The sequence below is a fragment of the Cynocephalus volans genome, chromosome 8 (genome assembly GCF_027409185.1).
Source record: "Cynocephalus volans isolate mCynVol1 chromosome 8, mCynVol1.pri, whole genome shotgun sequence".
NCBI classification, from domain to species: Eukaryota; Metazoa; Chordata; class Mammalia; order Dermoptera; family Cynocephalidae; genus Cynocephalus; species Cynocephalus volans.
Window position 1 is genome coordinate 4,857,108 of NC_084467.1, and position 27,314 is coordinate 4,884,421.

At 60.0% G+C, this 27,314-nt stretch overlaps 1 protein-coding gene across 8 annotated transcripts; it reads right to left on the bottom strand.

Moving 5' to 3' along the window:
* Nucleotides 1-59: 59 nt before the first annotated feature.
* PLEKHG5 (pleckstrin homology and RhoGEF domain containing G5) lies at nucleotides 60-25,791 on the bottom strand. Of its 8 annotated transcripts, none has more exons than XM_063104320.1 (21): nucleotides 25,680-25,791; nucleotides 10,171-10,300; nucleotides 9,092-9,194; nucleotides 8,628-8,688; nucleotides 8,192-8,283; nucleotides 7,714-7,850; nucleotides 7,277-7,422; nucleotides 6,543-6,737; nucleotides 6,274-6,465; nucleotides 5,821-5,916; nucleotides 5,053-5,103; nucleotides 4,800-4,949; nucleotides 4,380-4,490; nucleotides 4,152-4,301; nucleotides 3,926-4,063; nucleotides 3,686-3,805; nucleotides 2,960-3,092; nucleotides 2,767-2,882; nucleotides 2,498-2,673; nucleotides 1,243-2,022; nucleotides 60-989 (listed from the first exon to the last, which is right to left on the bottom strand). In XM_063104320.1, exons 1-21 carry the CDS (start codon nucleotides 25,701-25,703, stop codon nucleotides 980-982), a joined length of 3,111 nt encoding a protein of 1,036 aa, XP_062960390.1. In that variant the 5' UTR covers nucleotides 25,704-25,791; the 3' UTR covers nucleotides 60-979. The 8 variants fall into 8 exon arrangements, with proteins under 8 accessions (XP_062960390.1, XP_062960389.1, XP_062960387.1 ...); XM_063104319.1 differs by having other exon boundaries at nucleotides 7,277-7,464; XM_063104317.1 differs by lacking the exon at nucleotides 25,680-25,791 and adding an exon at nucleotides 15,490-15,609.
* Nucleotides 25,792-27,314: the final 1,523 nt, after the last annotated feature.

A 27,314-nucleotide genomic window follows, 5' to 3' on the forward strand; every position in this document is an offset into this window, starting at 1 on the left:
CAGAGCTGCGTCCAGGTCCCCAGCCCGGGTCTGGCCCTAACCCTGAGAACCACCACTGCGAGGTGGAGCCAGGGTGACTTCCACTCTCCGGGCCTCAGCGCCCCAGCCATGGAGGGGATGGGCCAAAAGTACCTGAAAAGACCCACCTTCCCCAGAGAACTCGCCTGGGCGTGGGTACAGGGGAGGGCTCATCCTAGGTAGAGCCTGAGACATGTCCCCCACCCTGGACATGTGGCCCAACAGCAGGGCCCTGAGGCGCCTCCTGAGGGGCTCTAATGGTGGACACCTCGTGGCCGCGGCAGGGGAAGAGGCTCGGTCTTGGGTGACACGCACCTTCACCACCCCACCACCCCGCTGTTACTTCCCTGCTGCTTTCCACAGTGTCTTCCATTGGAGCCCCACTGCAGGTGGAGGGACACAGGGGCACAGAGGGGTGCCTGCCCCAGAGCTCAAGTGCACCCGAGGCAGGAGGGGGATGGGCTCCAAAAGCAAAGGACTCTTTCCAGTGGAGTATATACAAGTCTTTATAAAAGAACCAAAATCTCAATAAATATGCAACTTTATACAGATCCCAACCGAAGCCTGGGGTGGCCAGTGGGACTGGGAGGGAGGGGGACGGGGCGTGGGCATGGCCCACGTGAGGCCAGCTGAAGGTGGAGGTGGGAAGGATAGCCTGGGAGCCCAGCCCAGAGGTTTAGAGATAGTGACTTTAGGGACTAGGCACAAGGGACTGCCTGGATAGGTGTATGGGGCGTGGGGGAGGGTACTGTAGCCTGGGCCTGGGGCTCTACTGAGCCCTCCTTCACTCCATCCAGTCTGGCAAAGTGCAAATTGGGCCGGGGGCTGTAGGCAGGAGTCCTGCAGGCACTCCGGCTCATGCACACACAAGGCAGCAGCTGAAGCAGGTGCTGGCACACCCCAGGAGGCATGCTGTCTGCTTGTCTCTTGGTCAACGGCACCCTTGGGGGCCTCCCTCTGCTCAGACCTCCCTGCAGGGGGGTGGGGAAGAGACAGTCCTTCCTTGGCTGATGCCATTCAGAGTGGCTCTGGCCACCTTCTTCCCACTGCAATCCTCAGGCCCCTTCACTGCTGCCTGCCATGGACCCCACGACCAGGCACTGGGATGGGTCTCAGGTCCCCTCTCCATTACCATCCCCAAATGCCCATGCTCCCAGTCATGACTGTGCCCCCAGTGCCAGCACACTGAGCCACCTGCCCTCTACCCAAGGTCAGGGCACTCACGAGGCAGTGAGCGTGGAGTTAAGCAGCAGGGTGGTCCTGATTCGGTAGAGCTGGGCCAGGGTCAGCTTCCTGTGCTGGGCAGAGATCCCTGGGGGGAGCTCAGGCTGGACCTTGGGCAAGGCACCTGAGGGCAGCTCTCTGCCACTCCTCCTGGCAGGGCCTGCAGGCTCCCCAGCCAAGTAGCTGCCTCTGTCCTCAGGCTCTGGGGGCTCAGGGCCACTGCTAGGGGTAGGTGCTCCCTGGCAATCCCAGCCAGGCCCAGCTTCCTGAAGGGAGCCCTGAGTTCTAGTGCCAGGGGCCGCAGTGGCCAGGCAGAGCTCTGAAAGGCTGCGGCTGGGGGCCAGGGGAGCTCCATGGATGGCAGCCCCTGACAGCAGCTGGAGGAGGCTGGCCTCAGATTTGGACTTGAGGAGGTGGGGCAGGCGGGGTAGCAGCTGGACAGGGATTCGGCGGCGGAGGCGGGGGGAGGGTGGGAGTGAAGGGGCTTGTAGTAACTCTGGGGGCTGGGGCACTGGCTCCACCACAGGGGCTGGGGCCATGAAGTCTTGCAGGGAGGTTGGGGACAGGGTGCCATAGGCGGAGTCCACAGAGCAGGAGCGGCTGTCCACAGGGCCCAGGGGCAGCAGCTCGCTCGTGGGTGTGACGGATGAACCAGTGGTGCTGAGAGAGGTCTCATCCGCCTGAGAACTGAAGGGACCGCCGTCGAACTCGGGGGAGGACAATGTCTCCCCAGGCTCCACCACTACCATGGCCAGGGTCTCTGTGGAGCCATCCGAGGCACTGTGGGGCCAGGAGGAGAGTCAGCCACAGAAAACCTAGATGCCCAGGAGCAGCCCCACTCTGGGCGATCACTGAGGTTTACAGCCTCTGCCCTCCAGGAGCTAGAGGCTCAGAGATGGCAGCATGTGCCACACATGCCAGATCTTCCAACACCTGTGCCCACAGCAGACAGCAGGAGTGGATCACAGCACTCTTTCCTGCTGGGGCTGGATAAGGTCTAAGAATCCTCAGCACAGTGCTCCTAGCAGCCACCACGAATGGATTGGCATTGGCACTCAAGTTGAAAACTGCCCTTCCCACCTGGACTCCTGCAAGACAGAGCCCCTTGACAGCCCCCACAGGTTCACAACACGAGGCCATTCAGAGCAAGGGGATGTGGCCGGGCCCTGCCCAGTGTTAATGGTCTTGGGGTCAGTAGTCCTGGGCTGGGGACTTGTCCCGCTGTGACTTGCTGGGTGATCTTGAGCAAACATACCAGCGCTGGGAGTCGAGGCTGTTGCTGCTTTTGCGCAGGATGGTGGGGGAGCTGGCAGCAGAGGTGCTGCTCTCCTCGCCTTCCTCCTCTTCCTCCTCCTCTTCCTCCTCCTCTAGGCTCTGCAGGTGCAGCTGGCTGCCTGGGTGCTCCTGTGCGCGCAGCTGCTGCAGCTGGTTCTGCAGATGGGGTGGAAGTGTGCAGGGGAGAATGAGCTGTGAGCAGAGCCCCCATAGTCTGCCCTGCCCTCCCGCACACCACTCTGCTCTCACCTGGGCATTGTAAATGGCGTCCACCCAGCCACGGCACAAGGCCTGGCCACTGGCCTGGAATGTGTAGGCCCCCACAGCACTGTGGAACTCGTTCAGGTAGATAAGGAGGAAGGAGCCTGGTAAGGGAAGGCCTGCGTCAGTGTCAGCCAAGGCCACAGCCCCTGACCAGGAGTAGGGGGCCAGGCCTCCTCACCAGGGTCCCGCAGCTCCCGGCACACGATCTTGTCCACCAACAGCGGTGGCCTGATAACCTTGGTCCTCTCTGCCTTCTTCACTGCCTTGGTCACCAAAAGCAAATCCGTGAAGAGGAAGCAGTACACGTCCATCTGGGGGGAGGGGTCCATTCATGGGGGACAGGAGAGGCCATCAGAGCCAGGGTCCTGGGGCTGCTGCGACACCCTCCCCTGGGAACTTGGTTTGCATCAACCATGTCTCCTGTACTCCTATGAACCTTCAAGTCAAACTAAAATGAAGGAGAAGGCGATTCTCTTTCATTGAGACGTGCATTTACGAGTTATCTCAATAAAAGTCAACGTTAAAAAGAAGTAAAGGGAGATGATTTTAAAATCACGATTTACAGACTCTGGGCTACCCAGTGCCTGAAGGGTGAATAGCACAGTAGCAAGGCTCTGGATGGGTCCTGGACACTTGTAGAATGTGCCCTTCCCTCCCACAGGGAACCCAGGGGCACTGACAGGTGGACCAGACTGGCACCTCCATAAGCCAAGACATTGCTGCTGTATTTGCAGAGTAAACTGAGGGCAGGTAATCAGCCCTCACTGTGACCACAAAGTCACTAGGTCTTGAGTGTCCACCCAACTGACTGGGGCCCAGGAGGTCCTCACCAAGGGTGGTACCAAACCACAGGGCAGGAGAGGGTGGGTCAGGGGCCCTAGGTGCGGGATGTCCCCTCAGTCACCTTGCTGTCCTTCCCTTCCTTCATTCTCAGGCTCCCCTCCAGCAGTAGCTGTCGTGTCTCCTCAGGGGAGGCGCCGGGGATAGGCGCTGTGAGGTCAAGGTGCAGAAATTCCTTCAGGAGCTGGGGACGGAGTGGGAGGTGAGGTCAGGGCCTGACCCCCAACTCAGCTTGGGGTCCTCAGCGAGGTTCCCAGGATGTCCCAGGCTGCCAATTGGGCCACCCATGCGCCCGTGCGCCCACCTTGTCCACCTCGTCGGTGCTGCCCTCCACCGCCTCATAAGCGTCGACGCGGCTCACCACTGCCGCCAGCCGCTGGCGCTCCTGGCGCTGTCGCATGCACGTGTTCACGTGGTGGATGAAGCGCTCCACGGAGCTGATCTGCGGACGGGCAACGGGGCTTCAGGCGGGGGGTGGGGGGTCGGGAGGGGTCCACAGCCCTGCAGGACCCCGCCCACCGCCCGGTTACCATGGTGACGACGGACTCCTTGGCGCGCGGCTCGTCCGTCTTCCGCAGCACCGACTTGAGCAGCAGCGGGTACTTGGTGAGCCGCTGGTGGGGCTTGGCCAGCATGTCGCTCAGCTTCAGCCGCTGGCACTGCTGGTGCTTCTCGGCCCACTGCGGCAGGGACGCGGGGCTCACGGCAGGCCCCACCCCGCCCCGCCCCCGCCCCGGAGCCCGCCCGGCCGCCCTCACCGTGACGTAGGCCCGGAACAGGTCGTTGTCGCGCAGCAGGCCGCGCATGTACTCCATGCAGCCCTCCTCCTCCATGCAGTATCGGATGTAGGGCCTGAAGAGGGAGCCGAACTGGCCCGGGCAGAAGCACAGCGCGGTCACCGCGCGCTCCCGCGCTTCCTACTGCACTTCCGCGACCACCCCAGGGGACGACGAGCTTATCATCCCCGTCCCCAGGTGAGGACACTGAGCCTCAGCTAGAGCGACCACCGCGGCCAGGTGGCAAAGGTAGACAGATGGCCGGGGGGGTTTCCTCGCCTTGGCCACTGGGGTTCATGTGCGGCCACTGGGCAGGGTAAAGGCTGGGGGTGATGGGCACATAGCGTCCGGCCATGCAGACTTTTCGGCGCCCCAGCCCTGCCGTGGGGGCCCCGCCCGTACCATCTTGAAGCCTTTGAGGAAGTCCCCGGGCTGCAGCAGCGCCCGCGTGCGGCGTGCCCGCTCCAGCACCGGCGCCATCACGCTGGCCCACAGCTCGCGGTGCAGCCGCGCGATCTCCGGGATGTTGCTGAACAGGCGCTCCGCCTCCACCTGGGCGGGGCGGGAGGTGCGCTCGGCCCCGCCCCCGCCGGCGAGCCCCGCCCCGGGTCCAGGCCCCGCCCCTTCCGACTACCGCCCCCAGGCCCTGCCCCACCTCACACAGCAGCCCCGACTCTTGCAGGTTCAGGAGGCAGCACAGGAACAGCTGTGGGGGCAAGGGATGCTACAGCTGGGAAGGGGGTTCCAGCCCAGAACCCCCACCCAGACTCTCAAGCTCTCCCTTACCCTTTCCTCTTCCCGGGGGGCCCTGGAGCAGCCAGGGATAAAGACGGTGTACCCTTTGGCCCTCACACCTGGGAGCCCCAAGGAAAGGCTCAGCCCCCATAGTGCACGTGCGCGTCACCCTGCCCTGGCCCCACCTGGAGGGCAGCCCTGGGGAGTCTGGCCTTGCAGCCTGGTCTCACCTGGAATTCTCTCCTCCCCTCTACCCTGGCCCAGCCTCCGGGTTTTGCCTCAGACGGTGCTTCCTCTCCCCACGAAGACCTCCCTGAACCTCCAAGCCCAGGACAGGTGCTCCCCTCCTGGAGCCGAAATGCCCACAGGGCCTACCCACTCTATCCTGCCTAGGTGTGGGCTGCTGGGCACCTGGCACACAGCAGGTGTTCAGAAATAGCCGTTGAATGATGAGGAAAAGAATGAGGCCTCACCTGTGTTAATTCAGCTTAACCTGGCAAACTTGGAAGCCCCTCCCAGGTGCCTGTGGGGTCACCTGCCAGTGCAGCCCATCTCTTACTTTCCTGCCCCCCTCTCCACTGTTGGGCACCTGCTCCTTCTGCAAAGGCTCAGACTCAGCCACTCAGAAAGACAGCATGAGGGCAGGCAGGGGGAGTGGCCACTGGGACCACTGCAACCCCACACTCACGTTGGTGATCACCCGCAGTTTCCTGATGTAGGAAGCCTCCGTGTGCAGAAGCTCCCACACCGCCTCCTGCTGGTGGCACTGCCGCCGGGTCAGTTTCTAGAAGGAGGACAGGGTGGGTCAACCTGGAGCCCTGGAGTGTATTGGGATGGCCAGTGGAGGGTGAGCAACCTTGCATGCAACTTCCTAGTGAGAACATGGAGATCTCAAGAGGGCCAGGGTCACCCTTGCCATCACACAGATTACAGTTGAGACGCTCAAGTTCTAGGCCCTTCTCTGCCACTAAAGCAGCGAAGCAGTACACCATTTTCACCTAGCCTCAGTTTCCCCAAAGTGCACTAATGATAACAGCAGCCTCGTGGGGCTGTGCCACGGAACATCCTAACACTGGGTCCTTGCAGGGCTGTCCCCCTTTCACAGGCAAGGAGGGAGGGAAGGGCTGCGGACTGTACTCACCTCATGCCCATCAATGAGCTCTCGCCAGCTGTCCTCCAACCTCGGGCAGGGGCTGTCCTCATCCTCGTCCTCATCGTCCCCCTCCTCCTCCCAGGAGTCCTGGTCGAAGCGCAGCCTCCGGGGCAGCCTGGGCAGCCCGAAGAGGCCGTAGGCGTGCAGCTTGCCCTCCAGCTGCTCCATCTTATCCACCTCCTGGAAGGAAACGTGTGGTCAGGGGCAGGAGGCAGGGCCAGCAGCTGCCTTGCCCCAGGGCCCACAAGGCCACATACCCTGCCAAAGGCACTGTTGCTGGGGCCTGAGCTGAAGAAGCCGCTGAAACGACTGGCTGCTCGGTTCTTCCAGCTGTCGCTGCCCCCACTGCTGCCGCTGGGCAGAGAGCAGCTGGAGGGCGTGGGGGGCTCCTGCCCAGGGATGCTCGCCTCCCCCAGGAATTCTGACATGTTCTTGCGGCGGCGGCCGGGAGCCTGGCCGGGGAGGGATGATCAAGGCCAGCCACCCCCCAACCCCCATCTGCAGGACCTCAGGCCAGTCTGGAATGGGGAAGGGTGTCTGCATCCCTACCCTAGGGTGCCACCTCTCCTGAGACCCAGACATGACTGGAGGCTGGAAGGTCCAGAGACTGATACACCTGGACTATCTATAGTCCCCGTCACAAGCATGAAGCGCACACACTCCGATGCACATACAAATACACCTCCCAAGGGGTCCCACAACACACTCACACTTCCCAGCACAAATGCTCGCATGTCTGCTCGGTCATGTACACACCTCACACTCAGACATACACATGCACTGACCCCCTGGGCACTACAAGACTCTCAGAGACAAGGCCCATCACCTTGGGATATGGTTAGATCCAGAGAGGGTCCCCTAGTCTCACAAGCAGTCCCATTGCCCATAAGAGGAAATGAAAGCCCCAAGAAGGGGCAGCGAAGGACCCAGAGCTGAGAATCCAGCCTGGGCACCTCCCACCCCCTGCCCTGACACAGCCCCTCCTCCTCACCAGGATGTCGAGGCTCTCCCGGCGGCTCTGGGGGTCCACACGTTCCAGCACCGGGGGCCCGGCCCCAGCCGGCCGCAGGATTGGCAGACTCAGGGACTTGGAGTCCTTCACACCCTGCTCCACCTTCCCCTCATCCCCCGGCTTGGCTGGGGCACGTGTGGGGCAACAAGAGTCTCTCAGCGCCAGGTCTGGTGGAGGAGAGGCCCAGAGTCCCTTCTCCCTCCAGGATCCAAACCAAGGCCTGTCGCCCTCCCCCGCAGCCGCGCCCTGCCAGCACCCGCCACCAGCACCCAGCAAAGACACCTGTATGGTAATGAGCCTGCTCAGGGACAGGGCCAATAGGAACCTGAGCCTGGGAAGGGCTCCCATCTTCCGGAGGCTCAGCTAGGCCCCAGCCACCCCACCCTGTCAGCCTGCCTGTGCAGCCTGCTGCTTACCTTTAACCCGCAAGTAGTGGCCTCCAAACCTGTAGGCCTCAAAGGTGAGGGACAGAGGCGTGTTGGACTGATCCAGGTAGATATCCACTTTGCCCAGCGCAATGCCCTTCCTTTCAAATACAGGCAGCAGCACCTCCCTGCCCCCAGGACAGGAGGCATGTGTGTTACGGGGGCAGTCACACTTCCCCTGCCCCATCCAGAGCCCCAGCTCCACCCACTTTCACAACGGAAAAGGGAGGCACACACAGGATCACACAGGCACATCTGCACACCAGGGCAGACCCATCACACGCCTGCCTACACCAAGGCCTAGGCCCTGCATACATGATTGGAATGCAAAGGTGCACAGACCCTGTCATGTTCCACACCTGCACAGGTCTGTCCACAGGTGGGGACTTGTTCATGCACAGGCTACTACACAGACACAAATGGTCACACCTGCAGAAAATCAACTGCCCTCAGCCCCACCAGGTCCTACCCCAGCGACTTCTTCTTCATGGCTGGTACAATCTCTGTCTCGATGTCCACGTTCAGGTCAAATTTCAGGGTGAAACACTCCTTGCTCGGGTCCTGGGAGGACACGGGGCCGTTAGCTTCTCCACTGTCACCCCTCATCGCGCATCCTATGGTCCATGTTGGGAACCAGCAGGGAAGAGAATGCCAAGGGCCTCTCCACCCCTCCTCCTCCGGGGAGGCCCCTCCCACCCCGGGTGCTCCTGGAGCATCCCCCACCTGGACTAAGGTGGGCAGCACTGGGCTGCAGGGCAGGATGGCAGAGAGGGACACTCACTGCAGACCCCATCCCTGGTCCTGGAGATGACAGCAGGGAGACCCCACCTCAGGGAAAGAAAAGGGCCTGGGAGGGACAGGGGCCGTCTGGGAGCCCCCATCTGCCAGCCCTGGGGGCTCCTTACATCTGTATGTCTCCTCCTTGCTTTCTTCTTGGAGAGTTTCAGGCCTGTGCTCTTCCGGTCCCTGCAGGGGAGCAGATAGCACAGAGGTTTGGGGTGCCAGTGGGCCCTCACCAGGGTGGGATGTGAGGGAGGGGAGGCCTTGGCTGGATCTCTACCCGTCACTCACCCCGGGTGACAAGTAACTTAGGTGCATCTGGCTGGGCCCACATGGGGTTGTTCGCCCTCTGGTGGCCAGTATAGGAGTAACACCCAATGGGACCTAGTCAGGTGTCTGTGTCTGATTCCAGACACCCTGGAGGCTGGCCCGGGGCTCCACCTCTAGGGATCAGGGGTGGGGAGGGGTCTGCCAATGAGCCCTTCCGGGGGAAGGCACCAAAGTATCTGGTCCCCGTATCTGTGATCTGACACCCAGGCTTGGGACTCTCCAGGTATCTGCTCGGCCCACCTATCTATCCCTCACCTACCCTTTGCCATCCATGGAGCTTTCCTCCTCCTCCTCCAAGTCCACTGCAGGGCTGGTGCGTGGCGGGCATGACCGGGTGGACACGTTCCGGGCCAGGACAGAGCCTTTGGACAAAAGTGGGAAGGGTTGTGCCTGCTCCCTTCCTGGCCCCTCCTTATCCCTCCAACACAGCCATCTCCAAAGGGACTGCAGGCTGTTACCCCTGGAACCCCCCCGGCAAGTAGCTAAAGCCTTTCAGTTCTGCAAGGCGAGGAGCTCAGTCATTGTTATATATTTCCCCCCAGGCCCAAAAGGACACAAAGGCCCTGGGATGACAGCCCAGGTTATGCTCTGCCCTCAATACAAATCCACCTGTGGCCTCAGTTTGCCTGTCTATAAAATAAGGATGATGAAGCCCTGCCTCTGGGATTGCTGCAAGTGGAGACCAAAGTCTATGCACGGGTCTTTCTTTCAGGTCTCCCCTCCCCCACTGCTGCGAACACACCTGAAGTCCCAGGGGGCCCTGGCAGAGGGGGAGAGTCCTTTTGTCCTTCTGATCAGCTAGGAAAGGAGACAAGCCACCCCTGCACAGCCAGTTGGTAGCGGGGAGGGGGGTGGGGCGCCGGCCTGGGCCAGGTCCCTATTCAGCAGGAGGGGTTTCTTGTTTCCGGCTACAAATTCTTGCTGACCTGCCCATCCACCCTCTGCCCCCACCCCACACTACCTCGCTAGGCCCACAGCCTGGCTTAGAGGATGTGCCCCAAGGATAAGCAGAGCTGGAAAGAAAGGGACTTCCCTGTGAGGACAGGGGCAGGGGCAACTTCGGCAGGTGAGAACCAGCAAAGAGAACACGGCACCCGATGGAGATGGGCCTGCCCTCAATGTGGGGCACAGTCCCCCGATTTGTAATCTTGCTAAAAAACTTGTGGAATAAAAGGAACTGCAACATACTTGGATTTCATTATTTAGAGTCCACTCTTGTGTTTCTGGTGGCCCTATCACGGTTCCAACAGCTACCAAAACGCTGTCCCCTCAGACTGGGGGTTCAGAGCTGTCCCAAGAGCTCTAGGGGCCAGGCTGGGCCTCCCCCTGCATTCTCACCTTGCGGGGGCAGGTCGAAGCGAACATGCCCGTCATAATGCATGGTGCTGTGGAATTTGCTGTCACAGGCCTCGCAGAGGTTGAGAGGCCCCCGCCGATGCAGCTGCTGGCAGTCCACGTGGTGGCATACCTGTGGGGCAAGGATGGGGAGGTGGCTGCCTGCACGGACTGCCTCTCATCATCCAACCGCCCATTCCCTGCAGGGTGCCTCAGGCTCGTTAGTTCACTTGGCAAGCACCTACTCTGTGTCCTTCCCTATGGATGCAGAGAAAAGCAAAGCTGTGCCCTAACCACAAGGCTGGGGCTACCAGAGCCTCTTCCTGGGGCACAGGGAGAAAGGGACCCCCAAAAAGAAGCTTGAGGCTGCTATTCAGTTTGTCAGCTCAGTGTTGGAACCAGGACACCCTGAGCTCTGGCAAACCCCTCCAACCCTCTCTGCCCAGGCCTTCTGCCCTCAGTTTATGGCCTGCCTGGGCCCTGAACAGCAGACTCCACCTGATTCCTAAAGATCAGTGCCACGAGGTGCCTGGGCCATTGCTTGGTGACCTGAGCCTTAATTTACCGTATGGCCCCATCTACTCTCCCCCACCCTCACGGATAACTGTTTCATATCTTCTCTGTCCCACACCTGAAAAGGCCGCCCCTAACTCATTCCCCACTGACTACTTTGCTTCCTTCTTTTCCCAGGAAACAGAAGCCATTGGAAGGAGGCCTGTGAGCTCCCACCTGTACGCCCACCCACCTGCCAGGGGGCCGCAGGGGCTTCGGATGAACCACCCTGCTCCAATGTGAGGCCAGTCCTTCCTCCCAGGTGCGCCCCTCCAGCGGGAGGAGCAGGGACAGGTCTGCCTTCTCCCCACCCCACATCGTTTCCCCTCCACCGGGTCATTCCCGTCGGCATACTGACATGCTGTCGCTTCTCCGTCCTGGCCTCCCTTCACCCTCTAGCTATGGCTGTTTCCCTCCTTTGCTTCATAACTAAGGTCTGTAAAGCAGGTATCTACACTCAAACTTCCTAGTTCTCTCCTCCCATTCTCTTTATTTCTCCCAATTCTCATTTTAAAATATTTCGAACCAACACAAAGTGCTAAGACTAGCACAGTGACATCGATACCCCCTTCTGGATCCCCCGGTCGCTAACACCTGCCACCTCCGCTTTCTCTCTCTGCCTCTCCTCCTCTTCACCCTTACCTGGTGCAGAAATCATGACCTCGCCTCAGCACGAGGGCCTTTTCCTACAAAACCCCTTATGATAGTTGTGTTCAGGAAACTGAACTTTGGTAGACAGTCTATCTACAATCTACATGCACACTTTCCCAACTGTCTGAATAACGTGCTTTATAGATTTTTTACTCCATACAGGATCCAATCAATGTTCACACATGGCATCTGGTTGTGTCTATTTACCCCTTTAAGAATAAACTCCCCTTAGAGCGCAGTGTTATAACGCCAAGGTCAAGGGTTCAAATCCCTGTACAGGCCAACTGCTAGAAAAAAAATAAACTCCCTAGTCTTTTCCCCCCTTTTTTTTGGTCTTCGTGACATTGACATTTTTGAAGCATCCAAGACAACAGTCTGGCAGCGTGGATTTAGCTGGTGGTCCTCAAATAGTTGAGCATTTGGACAGGGACACCACAGAGCGGGCGCTGTGTTCTTGTCAGTGCACCCGTGATAGCAGATCATCTGGGGATCTGTAAAGTCTCTTTTCCTCCTGGTATTTAGTAAGTCCTCTGTGGGGTGACACTTTGAAATGTCTTATTCCCCAGTAATCTCACCCTCAGGGGCTTTCACATACACTGATGACCTCTGTCTAAGTCGATGTCCCCACAATGGCTGCCTGTGAAGACTGTCTAGTTCACTGTTTTCCCTCAGCCCCTCATCCACACGAGGCTCAAGCCACCGAACTTGACTCAGGTGGCCTCTCCCAGCTGCCTCCTCCCTGGCAGGGCCCAGGCCCCCTATTTTTCTCTCACCCCAGTCCCCTCCGCTGCTTCTTGCCCATCTCCCCACCTTCCACTTTATGTATTTTCTACATTAACTCCCTAGTGACTGGTCTATTGTCATGACTTGAAACACTACCTGTGTGCCAAGGGCTCCCAAAGTTAAATCTCCCATCGGGCCCTCTCCCAGGGCTCTGGACCCACCTCCTCAGCTCTCTGCTTGGAGTTTTTTTCTTTTTCTTTCTTTTTTTTTTTTTTTTTGCAGCTGGCCAGTATGGGGATCTGAACACTTGACCTTGGTGTTACCAGCACCATGCTCTCCCTAGTGAGCTAACCAGCCAGCCCTCTACTCCGATTCCAACAAGCATCTCAAACTTATATCGTCCACACGTGAGCTCCTGAGCGTCTCCCTGCAGCCCCTCCATTTCAATTAATAGCAGCTTTTATCTCGTTGCTAGGTGTTATGGGTTGAATTGTGCCCCCCTACAAAAGACACATTAAGTCCTACCCCCAGTAGTTCAGAATGTGACCTTATTTGGAAACAGGGCCATTGCAGATGTAATTAGTTAAGATTTGCTCACTGGAGTGTGTAATCATAAAGTATGGAGTATAGAGTAACCACATGACTGGTGTCCTTAGAAGAGAAGAGACACAGAGACAGGATACACAGGGAGAAGGCCCTGTGACGATGGAAGCACAGATTGGAGTGATGCACCCACAAGCCAAGGAGCATCTGGGGCCACCAGAAGTTGGAAAGACAAGAAATGATCTTCTCCTAGAGCCTTCAGAGGGAGTGTGGCCCTGCTGACACCTTGTCTTCAGACTTCTGGGCTCCAGATCTCAGAGAGAATAGATTTTTGTTGTTCTAGAGCCAGTTGGTATTACTTTGTTACAGCAGCCCCAGGAAACTACTACATTAGGACAAAAACCTTGGGGTCACCCTTGACTGTTAACCCACCAGGCGGTCAGTCTGAAAATTCTGTTGGCTCCACCTTCAGTAGCTGAGCCTCAGCCCAGCACTGCCCCAGCCACCTCTCAGCTGAATGACCACAAGGGTCTCCTAACTGGTCTCTGCCACCCCCTACTCACAGCCATCCCCCTCTGTTCATGGACAGGCAGAGTGCACCCTGTCCAAAGAGGAGTCATATTATACCTAGACAAAACCCTCCAACAGTGCCATCCAACTCCGACTAAAACCCAGATGTCCCCATACAGGGACCGCCCATCCTGCTGTCCCATCCCAGGTCACTGTTACAACTGCTGGCCACTTGGGCCATCTCTGACATGCTCCTTCAAGCGAGCCACCACCTCTGAGCCTTGGCTTCTGCTAGTCCCTGGCCTGAGATGCTCTTCCCCCAGAAAGCAAAAGTCTGGCTCCCTGTCTTCCCTGCCCTCCTTCAGATCTTCACTCCAAAGTCATCTTCTCGCCCTTCTGTCCCCAACTTTGCTCCTTTCTCTCTTGGGCACTTCCCACCACCTGACAGTCTGCGTATTCTAATTTGATGCCTCCACACCTCCTCAGCCCTACAAGGACAGAAATGTTAGTCTGTCTGATTCACTGCCCTATCTCCAGTCCTCGCCACTCAATAAACATTTGCTTAATTTATTAATTAGGGCAGTGGAGAGTTTTTGGCTGGGCAGAACCTGTTCAGAGATTTCCAAGATGACAGGGTGAGGATGGCCTGGACAGCAGAGAAAGCGACAGAAGGGAGGAGGCGGCCAGAAAAAGCATGTGCTCCATTTAGAATGTGGCCATCATATCCCTGGGACTGCACTGAGAGCCTTATCATCCCACAAGGTAGGGGCTATTACTGTCTCTATTTTACACAAGAGGAAAGCGAGGTTCAGAAAAGTTAAGCAACTTGTTTAAGGTCACATAGCCAGTGGAGCCAGGAGTTGAAGCCAGTGTGTGCAGCTCCAGATCCCAGATTTTAACCACACTCACACCATCTCTTGGGTATCTGAGAAGGGAGAGGCCAGCGGGGGAGGCTGGCCTCAGGGCAGCCCGGGGGCTATGGAGACAGGAGGAAATCTGTCAGATGCTCACAGTTTTGGCTGCTGGGACCCTCTACTCCATCACACAGAAAAGGGAACAGGGCACAGAAACGGCAGTCAGTTGGGGGCAGACCGAGCGGGCCCACTTGCTTGAGGGGAGCTGACTTTTGTGGAGCTGGGCTCTGGGCAGGCAGTTGTGGACACTATGACCCAGATTCCTGATGGCAGCCTGACTGCCAGGCATCCGCCACTTCCACGCCCTTCACTAGTGCTCTTCAGCTGTGCTGTCGGGGCTTGAAGTAGGGGTGAGGGGCTCCTGGTTTCTGGTTTCTATCTTTACTTAATCTACTGCTAAAGAAAGTATGAAAATCGCTACACTATTGCTATCCTCAGCCCAGGCTCTGCCTCCACCTCCCATCCCCCTGCCCCGTCCCTCCTTTAGTGACCAGCACATGACAGCTGCTGCTACAACTGCTTCTACTGACTGGAGCCAGCGCCCAGCCCCTAGCTGACCACATCTGCCTCTGACCTCGCTGCAGCGCCCAGAGCCAGGCCCAGGATCTGAACCTAGTGTTTCAGAGCAGGTCTGAAAATGAAGTTCTGGAAACTCCCAGGAAGAACCATGAGCCCAACTGAGAGGCTGAGGCAGGTGGGCAGAGTCCCCTTGTGCAGTTTCTGCTCCTTCCTCCATCCCTCCTCACACACATCCCCCAAAACAGGGTCTCCCCAGCACTAAAGCCAGGTGCCCCCTCCCTGGCCTTGTGCCTGCCCACCATGTCCACCTCTGTGCGCAGCAGCTCCCCTGCCAATGGGGGACAGGCAGGCAGCAGGGTCCCGGGCCAAAGTTCCCAGGACTCAGTCCAAGGGAGGAGAGAGCCCCCGGGCCTGAACTGCAAGGTCACACTGCACTTCCAAAGATAGTGGCTTTACGAATAACAAAGGAGGACCCTATGGGGAGTCCGCTCAAGACCCCCCCAAGTGGATGGGGCACCAGAAGCCAGTCTTCCCTCCTTCTGCAAGGGCTGAGGCCATAGCAGAGGTAGAAGGAGCGGCCTGCGTGGTAGGAGGGAGCCTGGGCAGGCCCAGGCCAGAGGAAGGAAAGCGGGAGGGGTGGCCGGCGCGGGCCAGGGACCCACAGGTGTGTCCTGAGGCAGCCCCAGACACAAAAGGCCAGGGGCTGGTGGCGGGCTGGCCTCCCGGGTCACAGGGGTGGGGGACACACGTCCGGCCCCAGGTCCCCCCACCCACGGCCCCCCACGCCCAGGCTGGGGGCTCGGTCCTCTGGGCCCCTCCCCCGCCTTAGGGACCGCGCCGATCCCCGCCCCTGCCTCGCGGCGCAGGGCCCGGCGACTGAGGGCGGGGACCCGGCCCACGCCCCCCGTACCTGGCCTTCACCGTCGCAGGCGCGACCCCCAGTCCAGGAGGGCTCGGAGTCCCGGGAGGGCAGCCCGGGGCCCGGCCTGGAGGCCGCTCGGCGCCCGGAGACGCCGGGTCCCGTCCCCATGGCGGCCGGAGGAAGCGGCGGTCTGCGCCGCCCGCCGGACAAAGCGCGGAGCCCCGCTTCCTGCCATTGTGCGGCCGCGCCCGCCCCCGGCCGAGCGCGCCGGGACCCCGCGGGACGCCAGGCCGGGAACAGCCCCCGCCTCCGCCCAGCCCCGGGCCCCCCGGAGCCCCTTAGATGCTGGAGGCAGAGGAGCGACGGGGGCGCCGCTGACACCCCCTGGCTGAGACTGCAGCACCCCCGCCCCTGCCCGGGACACCTGACGCCAGCCCAGCCCCCCACTCTGCTGTAACCCCCACCCCCCTCCCACCGCAAATGCCCGGGACCCCTCCCGGCCGGAAGGGCACCTTAGCCTCCCCCCACCCTGGGGACCCCCGCTCCCTCCCCCAGGGAGCTCCCTGATTGCTGGAAACACAAGACGGGGAGGCCTGGACAGGGCCACAGTCCCTGCGGGGTCCTTGGACCCTGCTCCTCGGCCAGCCCCCGGGCACCCCTCTCTGCTCCGACTCCAGCTCCCCCGCCCCAGCCACACACCCTGAGCTCAGAGGCCCTCCAGGGGGTCGCCTCGGCCCCGCCCACAGTCCTGGAGACCTCCCCCCAGAGCCTGAGCCCAGGCCGTGGGGGAGGCAAAGAGCGGAGGAGGCTCTGTGACCTCCCGTGGGGCCACGAACGGAAGGCGGCGGGCGGGAGAGGGCGGAGGGAGTCCCACAGGGTGAGGCGGGGGTGTCTGGAAAACCGTGTAGCCCCCACTCTTTCCCGGGGTCCCTGTTGCTCCAGGAGGGACCTCCACCGCCAGGGGGCGCTCGCCAGAGCCCGAGAGGACGCCGACCCCCGGACTGGGGTGCAGGGGTCCCGGCTGCACGGTCGTCAAAGGGCTTTCACACTCACTCCCGGGAAATGGGGGGCAGGCACTATTATCCCCATACATTTCGTGGGGGATAAAGTGACATAGACAAGAGTCCACAGGCAGGACTGAAGCCCAGTCTTCTCAACTGGGGTTCTGGAATGGCCTCCTTGGGACACTTAGTACCCACAAGGGCAAGGGGGACATGCTGCCTGTCATCAGCCCCCCTACCCCTCCAGACAGTTCCTCCTTCATCTGATTCCATGGGGAAAGAGGCTGGAGTGGGGGAGTTGAGTGAAGGTCTCTGACTTTTTTTTGGAGGCTGGAGGGCAAGGAGATCCCAACCCTTGAATTGTTACACCGCCTGCTATGACCACTTGGCGAACAGGCTGGCGCCGATAGCTTGGAGGGGGCAATAGTTTATTAGGGGCTGGAAGCCTTCAAGGGCCGCCTCTGTTCCCAAAGCCCAAGTCATCCACTGTCCACACCACAGGCAGATCTTTTGCAAACTAATATTTCTCATCTCGCTTAGAATAAAACCCCACCGTGGCCTAGCTCCCACCTGGCCTCCTATCTGGTCTCACATGGCGGTCCTCCCGCTGGCTTTCCTTCTGTCCCTACGATTCACTAAGCTCAGGGCCTTCACCTCTGTATTCTCTCTCTGGAATTGCAGGTGCCCCTAACCTTCAGACAGTTAGCACCAGACCCCAGCGTAAATGTTGCCTTCCTCAAAATAAACAGCTCCTCACCTTCCCGCTCTCGAACCTTTAAGTTGAATTATCTCCTTCTTAGCATGTAATACTACCTGAACTGATGCTATTTCTTTGTTCACATCTTCACTATCGCCCTTCCCTGCTACAAAACCCTCTCCAGAGGCTGGGGGCCTCGGCTGTCAGGCTCACACTATGTCCTGGGCACTTAGACTGGTCCTGGCACCCAGTAGGTGTGCTCAGTGTAGATTAGATCGATGAATGGTGGATGAAGACAGAGGAAGGGGCTGCATGCTGCAGAAGGACATGGGGGGCAGGAAAGGTTCCAGCCAAGACATCCCTTCCTGTGGCCAGTGGTCAACAGAGCCTTCCCACTGCTGGACCAAAGGTCCTCTCCCTCCTGCTAGCATCATGACCTTGGGCCCACTGGCACTGGGCACATACGTTTCCACCTCAAATCCTGGTGCTCTTGCCAGGCCCCTTGCCCCTGCCACCCAAGCAAACAACTACTTTCCATTAAGCACTCCCAAGTGTCACACCTGTCCCAGGAGTTTTGGGCAGCAAATCCCATTCACTCTTCTCAAAGACTCTAAGGAAGAGATACTGTTACTGTCCCCACCTAACAGAGTAAGAAACTAAGGCCAGAAAGGTTAGGTGACTTCCCCAAAGTCACCAGCTGGTAAGTGGAGAAGGGGATGCCTGTGCTGCGGACCTCTGCACAGGGCAGGAATGGTGGCATGGACCAGCCAAGTGGTGGTTTGGGCAGGAGGGCCTTGTGGACCACCTTCTTGGGGTGAGGGCAGAGCCCACAGCCAGCTTGGGGGATCCCACTGGCATGTGGTAACAGGTGGCATCAAGTGGAGACCATCAGGGCTGGGCTGGGGCAGGTCACCAGAGGTCACCTGAGCATCCCTGAGTCATGCTGCTGCTTGGGTATGCCAGCCAGGGTGGGAAACCACTACTTAGGGGACCAGGGCCCCGTTGCCCAGGGCCAAGAATGAGAGGGAAATGGGGAGAAAAGAACCCCCAGCCCCTGCATGAGGGGAGGAGGGGGTCTCAGGCTCTTGCCTCCTTTCTACAGCAGGAAGCTAAAGTAGCTCATGAGCAGGCCCAAGAGGTCCTAGCCTGACTCCCTGGGGAGCAGACGCATCCCCAGCCCAGCCCCAGCTTCAGGCTCATGAGTCAGGGCTGGCTTGTTGAAACTGATATCCAGAAACCAGATGCTGAGGCTGATGAATAATGGAATCTCCAAGGTAGAGACCCCCCTCCCCCAGCTTTTCTCCCCCATCTCCACCTCCCCAACCCCAGCAAAGCAGAGGTCATCGCAGGGATCCTGTGGGCATCCCTGCCCCACAATGGGTTGGGGCCCCAGCCCGGCCTGGGGTGGGAGAGGAAGCTCCCTGTCCAGGAGAGGCCAAAGGTCTGGGGTCAGATCAGGAGCCTGCTCCACGACCTGCACGCGGCAGACTGGCCTGGAACCAGGAGCTGGGGCTCCCTGGCTGGAAGAACACCCCTACCCAGGGGTTTTCCACAAGGGCTGAGCTCCCCTGGGAGCCTGCTGGTCCCAAGGCTCCACCCGCCACCTTGGAAATCGAAGGGTGGAGGTGGCGTGCGTGGGCGGGCTGGCTAGGGCAGGCCGCTCTGCCAGGCTCACTCTGCCAGGCTCACTCGGCAAGGGCCATTTGGCTTCTCCCTTCCCCTAGGCCTGGGCCTCACCTCTTGTCCCCACCTGGAGGCACGACCTGCCTAAGGCCTGGCCCTGTGTTGGACAGATGGCAGGGATGCAGAAAACCTCTCCTCAGGCTAGGCCCACCGCCAGCAAGGCCCCTTCCTCCCAAGGGAGCGGTCCTGGCTGGGATGCAAGAGGCTGGAACCCAGTGCTGCAGAGAGGGAGGGGCTGCAGTCTGTGAACCTCACCTCCTCCCCAGCACCTGCACAAATGTGCCAGGCCCTGGAGCCTGGCATCACGACATCAGAGCGCATGATCTGGGCACCCCTTTCCCCAGTGCCACACAGAAGGGTCCTTGGCAGGGAGCGGGGAAAGAGGGCATATGCCTGGGCTTCAGAAGACCTGGCTCTGGGGCCCACCCACCCCTGCCCTTCCCCGATTGGGCCTGTCTCCCCACCTGTGCAGAGGGTACTGGCCAGTTTTCTAGAATTTACTATCTAGAGATGGCTGCTAGGTCCTAGTGTGTGCCTGGACCCTGGCCAAGGGGCAGGGGAGCATTAAAATACTCCCAGGGCCCCGCCAAACTTGAAGAAGGTTACTGAGGAATTTCTAGGGCCCAGGGACCCCTTTGGCCTCCATTTCACCCTCTTCCATCAAGGTGGGCCAGGGCCTCTCCTGGGTTCATAGATCACCCCCATCTCCAACCCCCAAGCAGGTGCCAGGCTCCACCCAGACTGCCCGAGGTGCAGCCTCTCACGCCCTCTGCCGGCCTTCAGAGGACTTTCCTGCCTGGGACAGACTCGGGGACTCCCAGACGGGGCAGGGTTGGCAGAATCTCCCAGCCACCCCGCGGACCAAGGCCCCTCCAGGATCCCCCACCCCACCAACAGCCCCCACCCAGGGGCCGGGGTCCCACAGAGTCCTCAGGGCCCTATCTGAGAAGACCCCACCCTAGACTCACTGGGGCAGAGGCGGGCCCGTGAGCCCATTCCATCCTCCAGTAAGTGGACGTAGTGCCAGGTGGGACCTTGGATACCCACTGGGACTGCATGGGACCCTCGACTCCAGATCCTGTTCATTAATTCAGGGGTGTCCTGACGCCCAGCCCCCACCCCGCCTGGAGCCCAGCCCCCACTTCCCCAGGAAACTCACCTAGGGACATGGGTCTCCTCGCCTGTGGCTGGAGCTCCGACCAAGACTGCCCGAGCCCCAGGGGCCGCGCGGGGCGAGGGGACCGGAGCCGCGGGGCGGGCTCAGTCGACTGCGCCTACCGGGGGCGCCGGAGGTAGGGGAATTACGGTAGGCCGCGCGGGCGCTGCCACCTGGGCGGGCCGGGACGTACCAACGTTGTCGCTGGGCTGGGATGGGGGAGCGGAGGGGCCCAGGAGGGGCCAGGGAGTGGCCCCGCGGCCCAGGGAATGGCAGGAGGCTTGGGGGTGATCTAGGGTCCAGGCTCAGGGAGGGGGTGGGGGGCGTCGCTGTCCCCAAGCGGACCGGCCCTTTACAGATCTCCAGAAAGTTCAAAGTCCCTGGTCATTAACCTAGGCTTGAAGACTGCAGCTTGCCCATCTGGGGCGAGTGCCCACGACAGGAAGCTGCCCTGGCCAGCGAGAGGAGACCCCAGGGGGACCAGGCAAGGAGACCCGCAGGCCGAGCCCACCCCGGTATCGACCCAGCCAGGCTCGTTTCTGCTGCATTATAAGTGGCTGGATTCTGAACTTCACCCTCCGCAGTGCCCCAGAAACAGCCTGCCTTTCTCTTCCTGGGCCTGGCACAGCTGAAAATGGGGACCATTCCACATTTTGGTGGTTCCCAGCGCTCAGGACTGGGGTGGGGGGAGTGTGTGGGGATACAGGGGTTGACACACACCACACACACACACACACACACACACACACACACACCCCTTCACTCACTCACACACACACACACACCCCTACACACACACACACACACACACACACACACCCCTTCACTCACTCACACACACACACACCCCTACACACACACACACCCCTACACACACACACACCCCTACACACACACACACACACACACACACACACACACACACACACACACACACACACACACACACACACACACACACACACACACACACACACACACACACACACACACACACACACACCCCCTCTTCCCTGGCCGCGGTTCGGGTCCAACAGCGCTTTGCCACACTTTCAACATTTCTACACCACCATACCACCATCCCGCTGGCCCCTCACCAGCCCAGGACCTCCAGACAGCCAGTGCCCGTCCCAGAGGAGCTGCCCTCCTTGGCGGCACTGACTCCTGCTGGGGGCTAGGCTCACGCTAGGGCAGCTCCTCTCCTCCGTCCCTACGTGCTGGGCCAGGTGTCCCAAGCCTTCACCTGCTCCCCGCCAGAATTACTTAGCCAAAGCCCAGGAGTCCCCCTCACATTGATTCTCTGGTCCTGCCAGACTACCACCTGTCTACAGCTGACTGTCATCTAAAGGGACCATCACCTCCAAAGATCCCCCAACCCTGGTCTCCCGCCTCTTACCCCCAAAGCACTGCCCAGGAGAATAGGTGACTCCCTCTGCCCATTATCCACTACATCCTGCCCATTCTTTCTGCACGGGGATCTCAGACCCACCCCTTCCTGGCCACCCCTCCCCTAGACACACACGCACACCCCTGACTCATCACTGCCACCTCACAGCCCATTGTTAAGCTGGAGGGGAACTCTGAGGTCATCAAATCCACCCAGCACTGCACACTGCAGTCCCTCTAGTCATCCGTTTCTGCCTCTGCTTGGGTATGTCTAGGGACGGGGTGCTCGCTACCTCCACATTGGGGGAATAGCTCCCGCTGCTGGAAACTCTTCCCTACACTGAACCAAAACTCGCCTCCCTGTCCAGGCCCTGCAGCCATATGGAATTCCCCTCCCTTCCTCCTGACGGCTCCTTAGGAATGGGAGGATGGGCAGACCTGGTTTGAGTCCTGGTCCTGCCTTGACAAGTCACTTCACCTCCTGCTCCTCAGTGTCCTGTCAATAAACTGGAGGCAGCTGAGTCCCTACTGCATAGGGTGGGCGTGAGGATTACATGAGGATCCTGTCGTGCAGCACTCAGCCAGGGCCTGGCACACAGCAGGTGCCGAATGGTGGCTGCCAGAATCATTACTTTCATGGGAAAATTATACCCTGAGGCTCCTATCTCCAGGATAAATACCCCTGAGTCTTTTGACCCCTCAAATGTGGTGGCCCAGTGTCCCCTGTGGTCCGGTGTAAGCCCTCCTCCATGTCCCCAGGTCACAAAGGCTGTCCTGAGCAGTCTTTGATGAGAGTGTCCAACTCAAGGGAGCCCATCAAGGACCTAGGGAGTCCAGACACTGTCCTACAGCCACCTAGCAGGAGGACAGGGGGAGAACGTCGTCAAGCTGCCTGGCATTCACTCTGGTGTCCGGTGAGGGCAGGAGACAGTGACCACTTCCTCCCTCTCCCCCACACTCTGAGCTCCACCTGCCCTGGGGACACAACATCTGTTTATGGCGTGCAATAAACATCTGTCTAGCCGGGCGTGGTTGGGTGGCGTCTGGGATGGAACCCAGGAGGTCTCAGATCTCAGAAAGAGTACAGGGGGCATGCCCAAAGTCTAGGGGTGACTTTTTAATCTCCTGCTGCACAGTAGATGAATTACATGATCATAGCTAGCATCCCCTTGAACACCTATGACGTGCTGGGCTCTGTGCTGTGCGCTTTATAAATGGGGCCCCTTTTAATCCTCACTATGACTCTAGAAACCTCATTTTCCAGATGAGGAAATTGAGGCTCAGAGAGGTATAATGACTTGCCGAGGGTCACACAGCTGGAAGGGAGTGGGCTTGATCCTGGAGCTCATAGCTATGGGCTACGCGACATGTCTTCATCCTGGGGAGAGGCGGGGACACCACTTCTATCCTGGGGTGTCCGTGGCATACAGTCAAGACCTCTCACCTGGACATGCAGGGAGGTCCTGGTCCAGCCTGCGTCCCTCTCCCCATGTTCCCCTCTTCCCACGCTCCCTGGCCTCACTCACTCCTTACAGCCTCCAACTTCCCTCCCCTGCCCACTCAGCTGTCCTCCACCTCAATACCTCCTTATTCCTCAGCACTCCAGCCCCCTCCTCCTGGAAGCCCATCCTGGTTTCCCCCTCCTCCCAGTGTGAACTCCAAAGGCAGGAAGTAGGGGTGGGGCAGCTGATTCATCTCAGAAGCCACAGCACCCAGGAGAGCCTCAAACAAAACCTCTAGCATGGACCCAGAAGCAGAAGGATCCAGTTCTATTTGAAGGTGACCCTTCCCCAAGGCAGCCTGGGGTCCAGTTTGGCCAATCACGTCCTCACTTCCCATGCCTCCTCCCGGCAGAGCTAGGCTGGCAGCTCCAGGAGCATCCCATTTGTTCCCTGGAAATCTCCAGGGCCTAGAACTGGGCCTGGCACTGGCACATGCTCAAAGCTGATGTGGTGAATGAATGAAGTCATCTCCACCAAAACGCTAGTCACATCCTGGGGAGTAAGAATGGGGCCCTTGGGCCGACCCCGTGGCTCACTCGGGAGAGTGCGGCGCTGGGAGCGCAGTGGCGCTCCCGCCACGGGTTCGGATCCCTGGTTCGGATCCTATATAGGGATGGCCGGTGCGCTCACTGGCTGAGAGCGGTGCAGGCGACTCCAAGCCAAGGGTTCTGATCCCCTTACCGGTCACAAAAAAAAAAAAAAAAAAAAAGAATGGGGCCCTTGATCAGACAAGCCTTACTGCAGGCCAAGCACTGCCAGCCATGCTGTGTGATGTGCGCAAGTTCCTTCACCTCTCTGAGCTTCCTTACGTGCCATGAGGTAGTAAGAGCAACACGCTTCCCCTGAGGTTCTCACAGGGCTCCCTACCGCCCTCCTGGCACACAAACACGTTCAGTCAGTAAGGGTTAATTGCCACCCTCTGTGCATTCTTTGCTCCTCTTTCTCACCAAACCTGAATGTCCCCACCTCCTCTCAGCCCCTGCCTCTGCATTTCTGTCTGGGCGGTTCCCCTTCCTGGACCGCCTTTGCCTTCTGCTCTACCTATCCACCTTTTCACGTCCATTAGAGAGCACCTCCTCCAGCATGTCCTCCCTGACTGGCCCTCCTGCCTTTGATCACTCAGGCATCTTTGTCCCCACAATGAGTCTGTGCCATTTGTCCCTAAGGGGGTCCCAGCAGTGACAGTACCCAGACTTCCCAATTGCAGGCTGGGTGACCCTCTGGCTGCTGAGGCCAATGTCAGCTGTGCTGAGTTCCAGGCAGGCCAGGACATGGCTGGAGCTGAGGTCTGGAGGCTGCAGAAGGCCTCCAGAGACCCAGTCTCTTCTCATAGGCCTCCTCCCTGTGCCCCTGCCTGCAGTAGCTTGGAGGCCTGCCCTGGGAGCAGCTGTCCAGAGGAGAGGCTGGGACGGAAGGCTTTGGCCCCCCTTGCCACTCCTTCAGGGCAGGCAAGGGCCTCAGGGATTTGCAGGCCCCTGGCAGGATGTAAGCTGCGAGAGCTGAGGCCAGTTTGTTGCCAGGAACCCCCATTTGGGAGAGAGGCAACCAGCCAACGCCAGAGCCCAATGCCAGACACCATCCGTGCCCGCAGATTGTATCTGACATCACAGCCGCCTCCTTGCCCGGTGACCACGGCAACTGCAGGCCGCCCCCTCCTCTCCCTACCCCCAGAACAGTCCTCCAGTTTCCTCCTAACCAAGGTCCTCCTGTGCAAAATGAATGTGCATGTTTCTGGGTAGAGGTAGGGAGTAGGGGAGCTGGCAGGTGGGAGAGCGGCATGTGAAATTTCCTGCAACTGGCAGAGCTGAGCTGCACAGGGGTCAGGAACATGGCTCTGGCTTTACACAGACCTGGGTACTGCATTCAAATCCCAGCTCTCCGACTTTACCTCTCTGAGCCTCAGTTTCCCCTTCTATAAGTAGGAATAAGGACAGGCCCCATCTCAGACGGCCAGAGGGAAGAGTCATTGAGTCCGCAGCACCTGGGCCTGATATAGTTAAGTTGTGGCAGATATTACTATTATTATTAATTATTATTGAGTTACTGTCACTCAAATGTGTGCTGGGAGGGGTAAACCTGGGTTCAAACCCTGGCTCCATCTCATCAGCTTTGGGGCTTCAGCCAAGTCCCACCATCTCTCTGAACATTGGTATCTTCATCTAGAAAATGGCGTGACAATGCCTTCCCTGCAGAGCTGCCCCACAGAGCACATAAGGCACAGGGCTGGAGCGTCACAGGCAGAAGTGCCAGGCAGCATTTTTACTGTCTTTCTTCTTCTTGCCCCCTTTCTCCCTAACTTTTGTTTTGCCCCACTCCCAGCTCCAGAGCCAAACCGACTGGCCCTTTCTTCCTTTTATCATCCCCGTGGCCACAGTCACACTCATCAAGTCCCAAAGTGTCCCAGACCCATGCTCAGGCCTGAAGAATAGCCAGGTGCCGCAGGAAGGGTCAGCAGGGCACTGGAACAGAACCCCGGGGGACCACTTCTCCTTGCTGAGCCTCAGCTTCCTCATCTGTGACATGGGGCTGCAGCTGCTGTCCCCTCAGGGCTGCTGCAAGGACAACAGAGCAGCAAAGGGCTTGGGGCACCCCGTTCCCCCCGTTCTTGCAGAAGTCCCCCCCCCACACACACACACACACTCTTCTTGAACCAGGGCAGCCCCTCTGCCTCCGTGTGGCCGTACCCACCCCTGAACCCAGAGGACACTGCGTCCTTGCCAGGGCCCCCGTGGATATCCCGTGCTTGGACAGAGAGGGCAGTGAGAGCCCTGTCCCCTCGCCCCCAGTGCCCCCAGGCTGTCCAGTCTCCCTACCTTGGCCGCCCGCCCCTTGTCCATGCAGGCGGGGTTCTGACAGCGCAGTCCCTTCTCTTCGGCTGGGCTCTGGTCGTCTGCAGAGGAGGAGCAGAGGGTATCAGTCCGGCAGGGGCACCCAGGCTCCCCAGGGCCCCTGTGGCCTCCCAGCCAGAGGATGGGTGGGGCGGTCTCCTCAGTCCTCCCTTCAAAGGAGGTCAGTGTCCCTTTCTCTTTCAAACGCCAACTTATCTGCACGGGATCTGTCTGCAGAGCCCTTTTCTTGATGCAGTTCCCCAGGGAAATTATCCAGATTCCACCGGGAAAATACGACTTTGGAAATAAGTTGCCCCGTCTGTCTGTCCCACTAGTCTGTGGGGGGCGGGGGCTCGGTGACCTTGTGGGGGCCCCAGACTTCCTGGGGGATCCCGGCAGGGCTGCGGGGGGAGGGGGAGGGGAAATCCAGGGGTCCGAGACCCCCTCCTAACCCTGCCCTCCACGTCAGCCCCTGCAGGCACAGGCATCCCCCGAAGGCCGGGGGCGACCCCCCTTTCCCCGCTGTCCATCTTGGACCCTGAAGGTGGCCCCTCCGAGCCGCCGCTCCCTCCGGGGGCAGGGCAGGGGGGCAGAGAGGCCGCCGCGCGCCGCCAGCGGGATGCGGGGACAGAGGCCGGGGGCCGCGGGCGACAGCTCGGGCGGCCCGGGCCCTGCTCGAGGCCGGCGCCCCCCGGCCCGCCCCGCCGCCCTCCCCCCACGGCCCCGCGCCCGCCCGCCCGCGCGGCGCCGCCACCGAGCCCGGCCGAGGCGTGGCTGCCGGGGCCTGCGCGGCGGGCCGGCCGCTCCGGGGCGCACTCACCCATGGCGGGGGCGCGGGCGGGCGGGCGGGCGGCGCGCGCAGCCGGGACCCTCGCGGCGGGAGGCGGGGCGGGGCAGGTGGGCGGGGGGAGGAGCCGGGCCGCCCCGCCTGCGGGGGGCGGGGAGCCGCGGACCCCTCCTCCCCTAAGGGACGGGGTGCGGGTGCCACCCGGGGGCCCGCCCAGCCCAGCCCCAACTGGAAGCACAGACGTGCTGAGGGGGTCGAGCGACCTCGTCCTGGAGAGGGGCGTGAAGGCCGCTGCTTCTCCTGGCCTGAAGGTGCCATCCCGGGGGGCCGGGCGCTCCGGGACGCGGGGCGCGGGTGACGGCCGCCCCTGAGCCCTGCTCCGGCTCCCCGCCCCACCCCCATTCACAGTGATTAGAGGGTAAAGGACGACACGGCCCAGCCCCCAGAGGGTGAGGACTCCGTAAAGGGGAGTGGGCCTGATTGCTACTGCTGTTTTAGTCTCAGCTCTGTTCACAGTTTTTAAACTTTATTGAAGTGTAAGTACGCACAGAAAGTGCACCTGTCGTGAGTGCACAGATCAATACATTTTCGTAAGACCTATTGGCACAAAATAGCCAGCACCCAGACCAAGCAGCAGGGCATCCCCAGCCACACACTCTAGGCTCCCCCTTGCCAGCCACTCCCTGCAAGGGCGCCACGCTCGGGACCTCTAACTGCATGGATTACTTTTGCCTGGTCTTGTACTTTATGTAAGTAAAATCAAGCAGTACTCGGACAGTATTTTAATGGCTACAAAACCCTTTGCACTGCAAAGGGTCTCGGAGAGGTGGCCG

Excerpts from the sequence above, each read along its gene's own strand:
- PLEKHG5 (XM_063104315.1), bottom strand. The coding sequence starts at position 15,609 with ATGGGGACGGGACCCGGCGTCTCCGGGCGCCGAGCGGCCTCCAGGCCG. Across the intron at positions 6,466-6,542 it reads GCAACAGTGCCTTTGGCAGG|GAGGTGGATAAGATGGAGCA; the intron begins GTATGTGGCCTT and ends GTTTCCTTCCAG. Across the intron at positions 3,806-3,925 it reads GCACCGACGAGGTGGACAAG|CTCCTGAAGGAATTTCTGCA; the intron begins GTGGGCGCACGG and ends CTCCGTCCCCAG.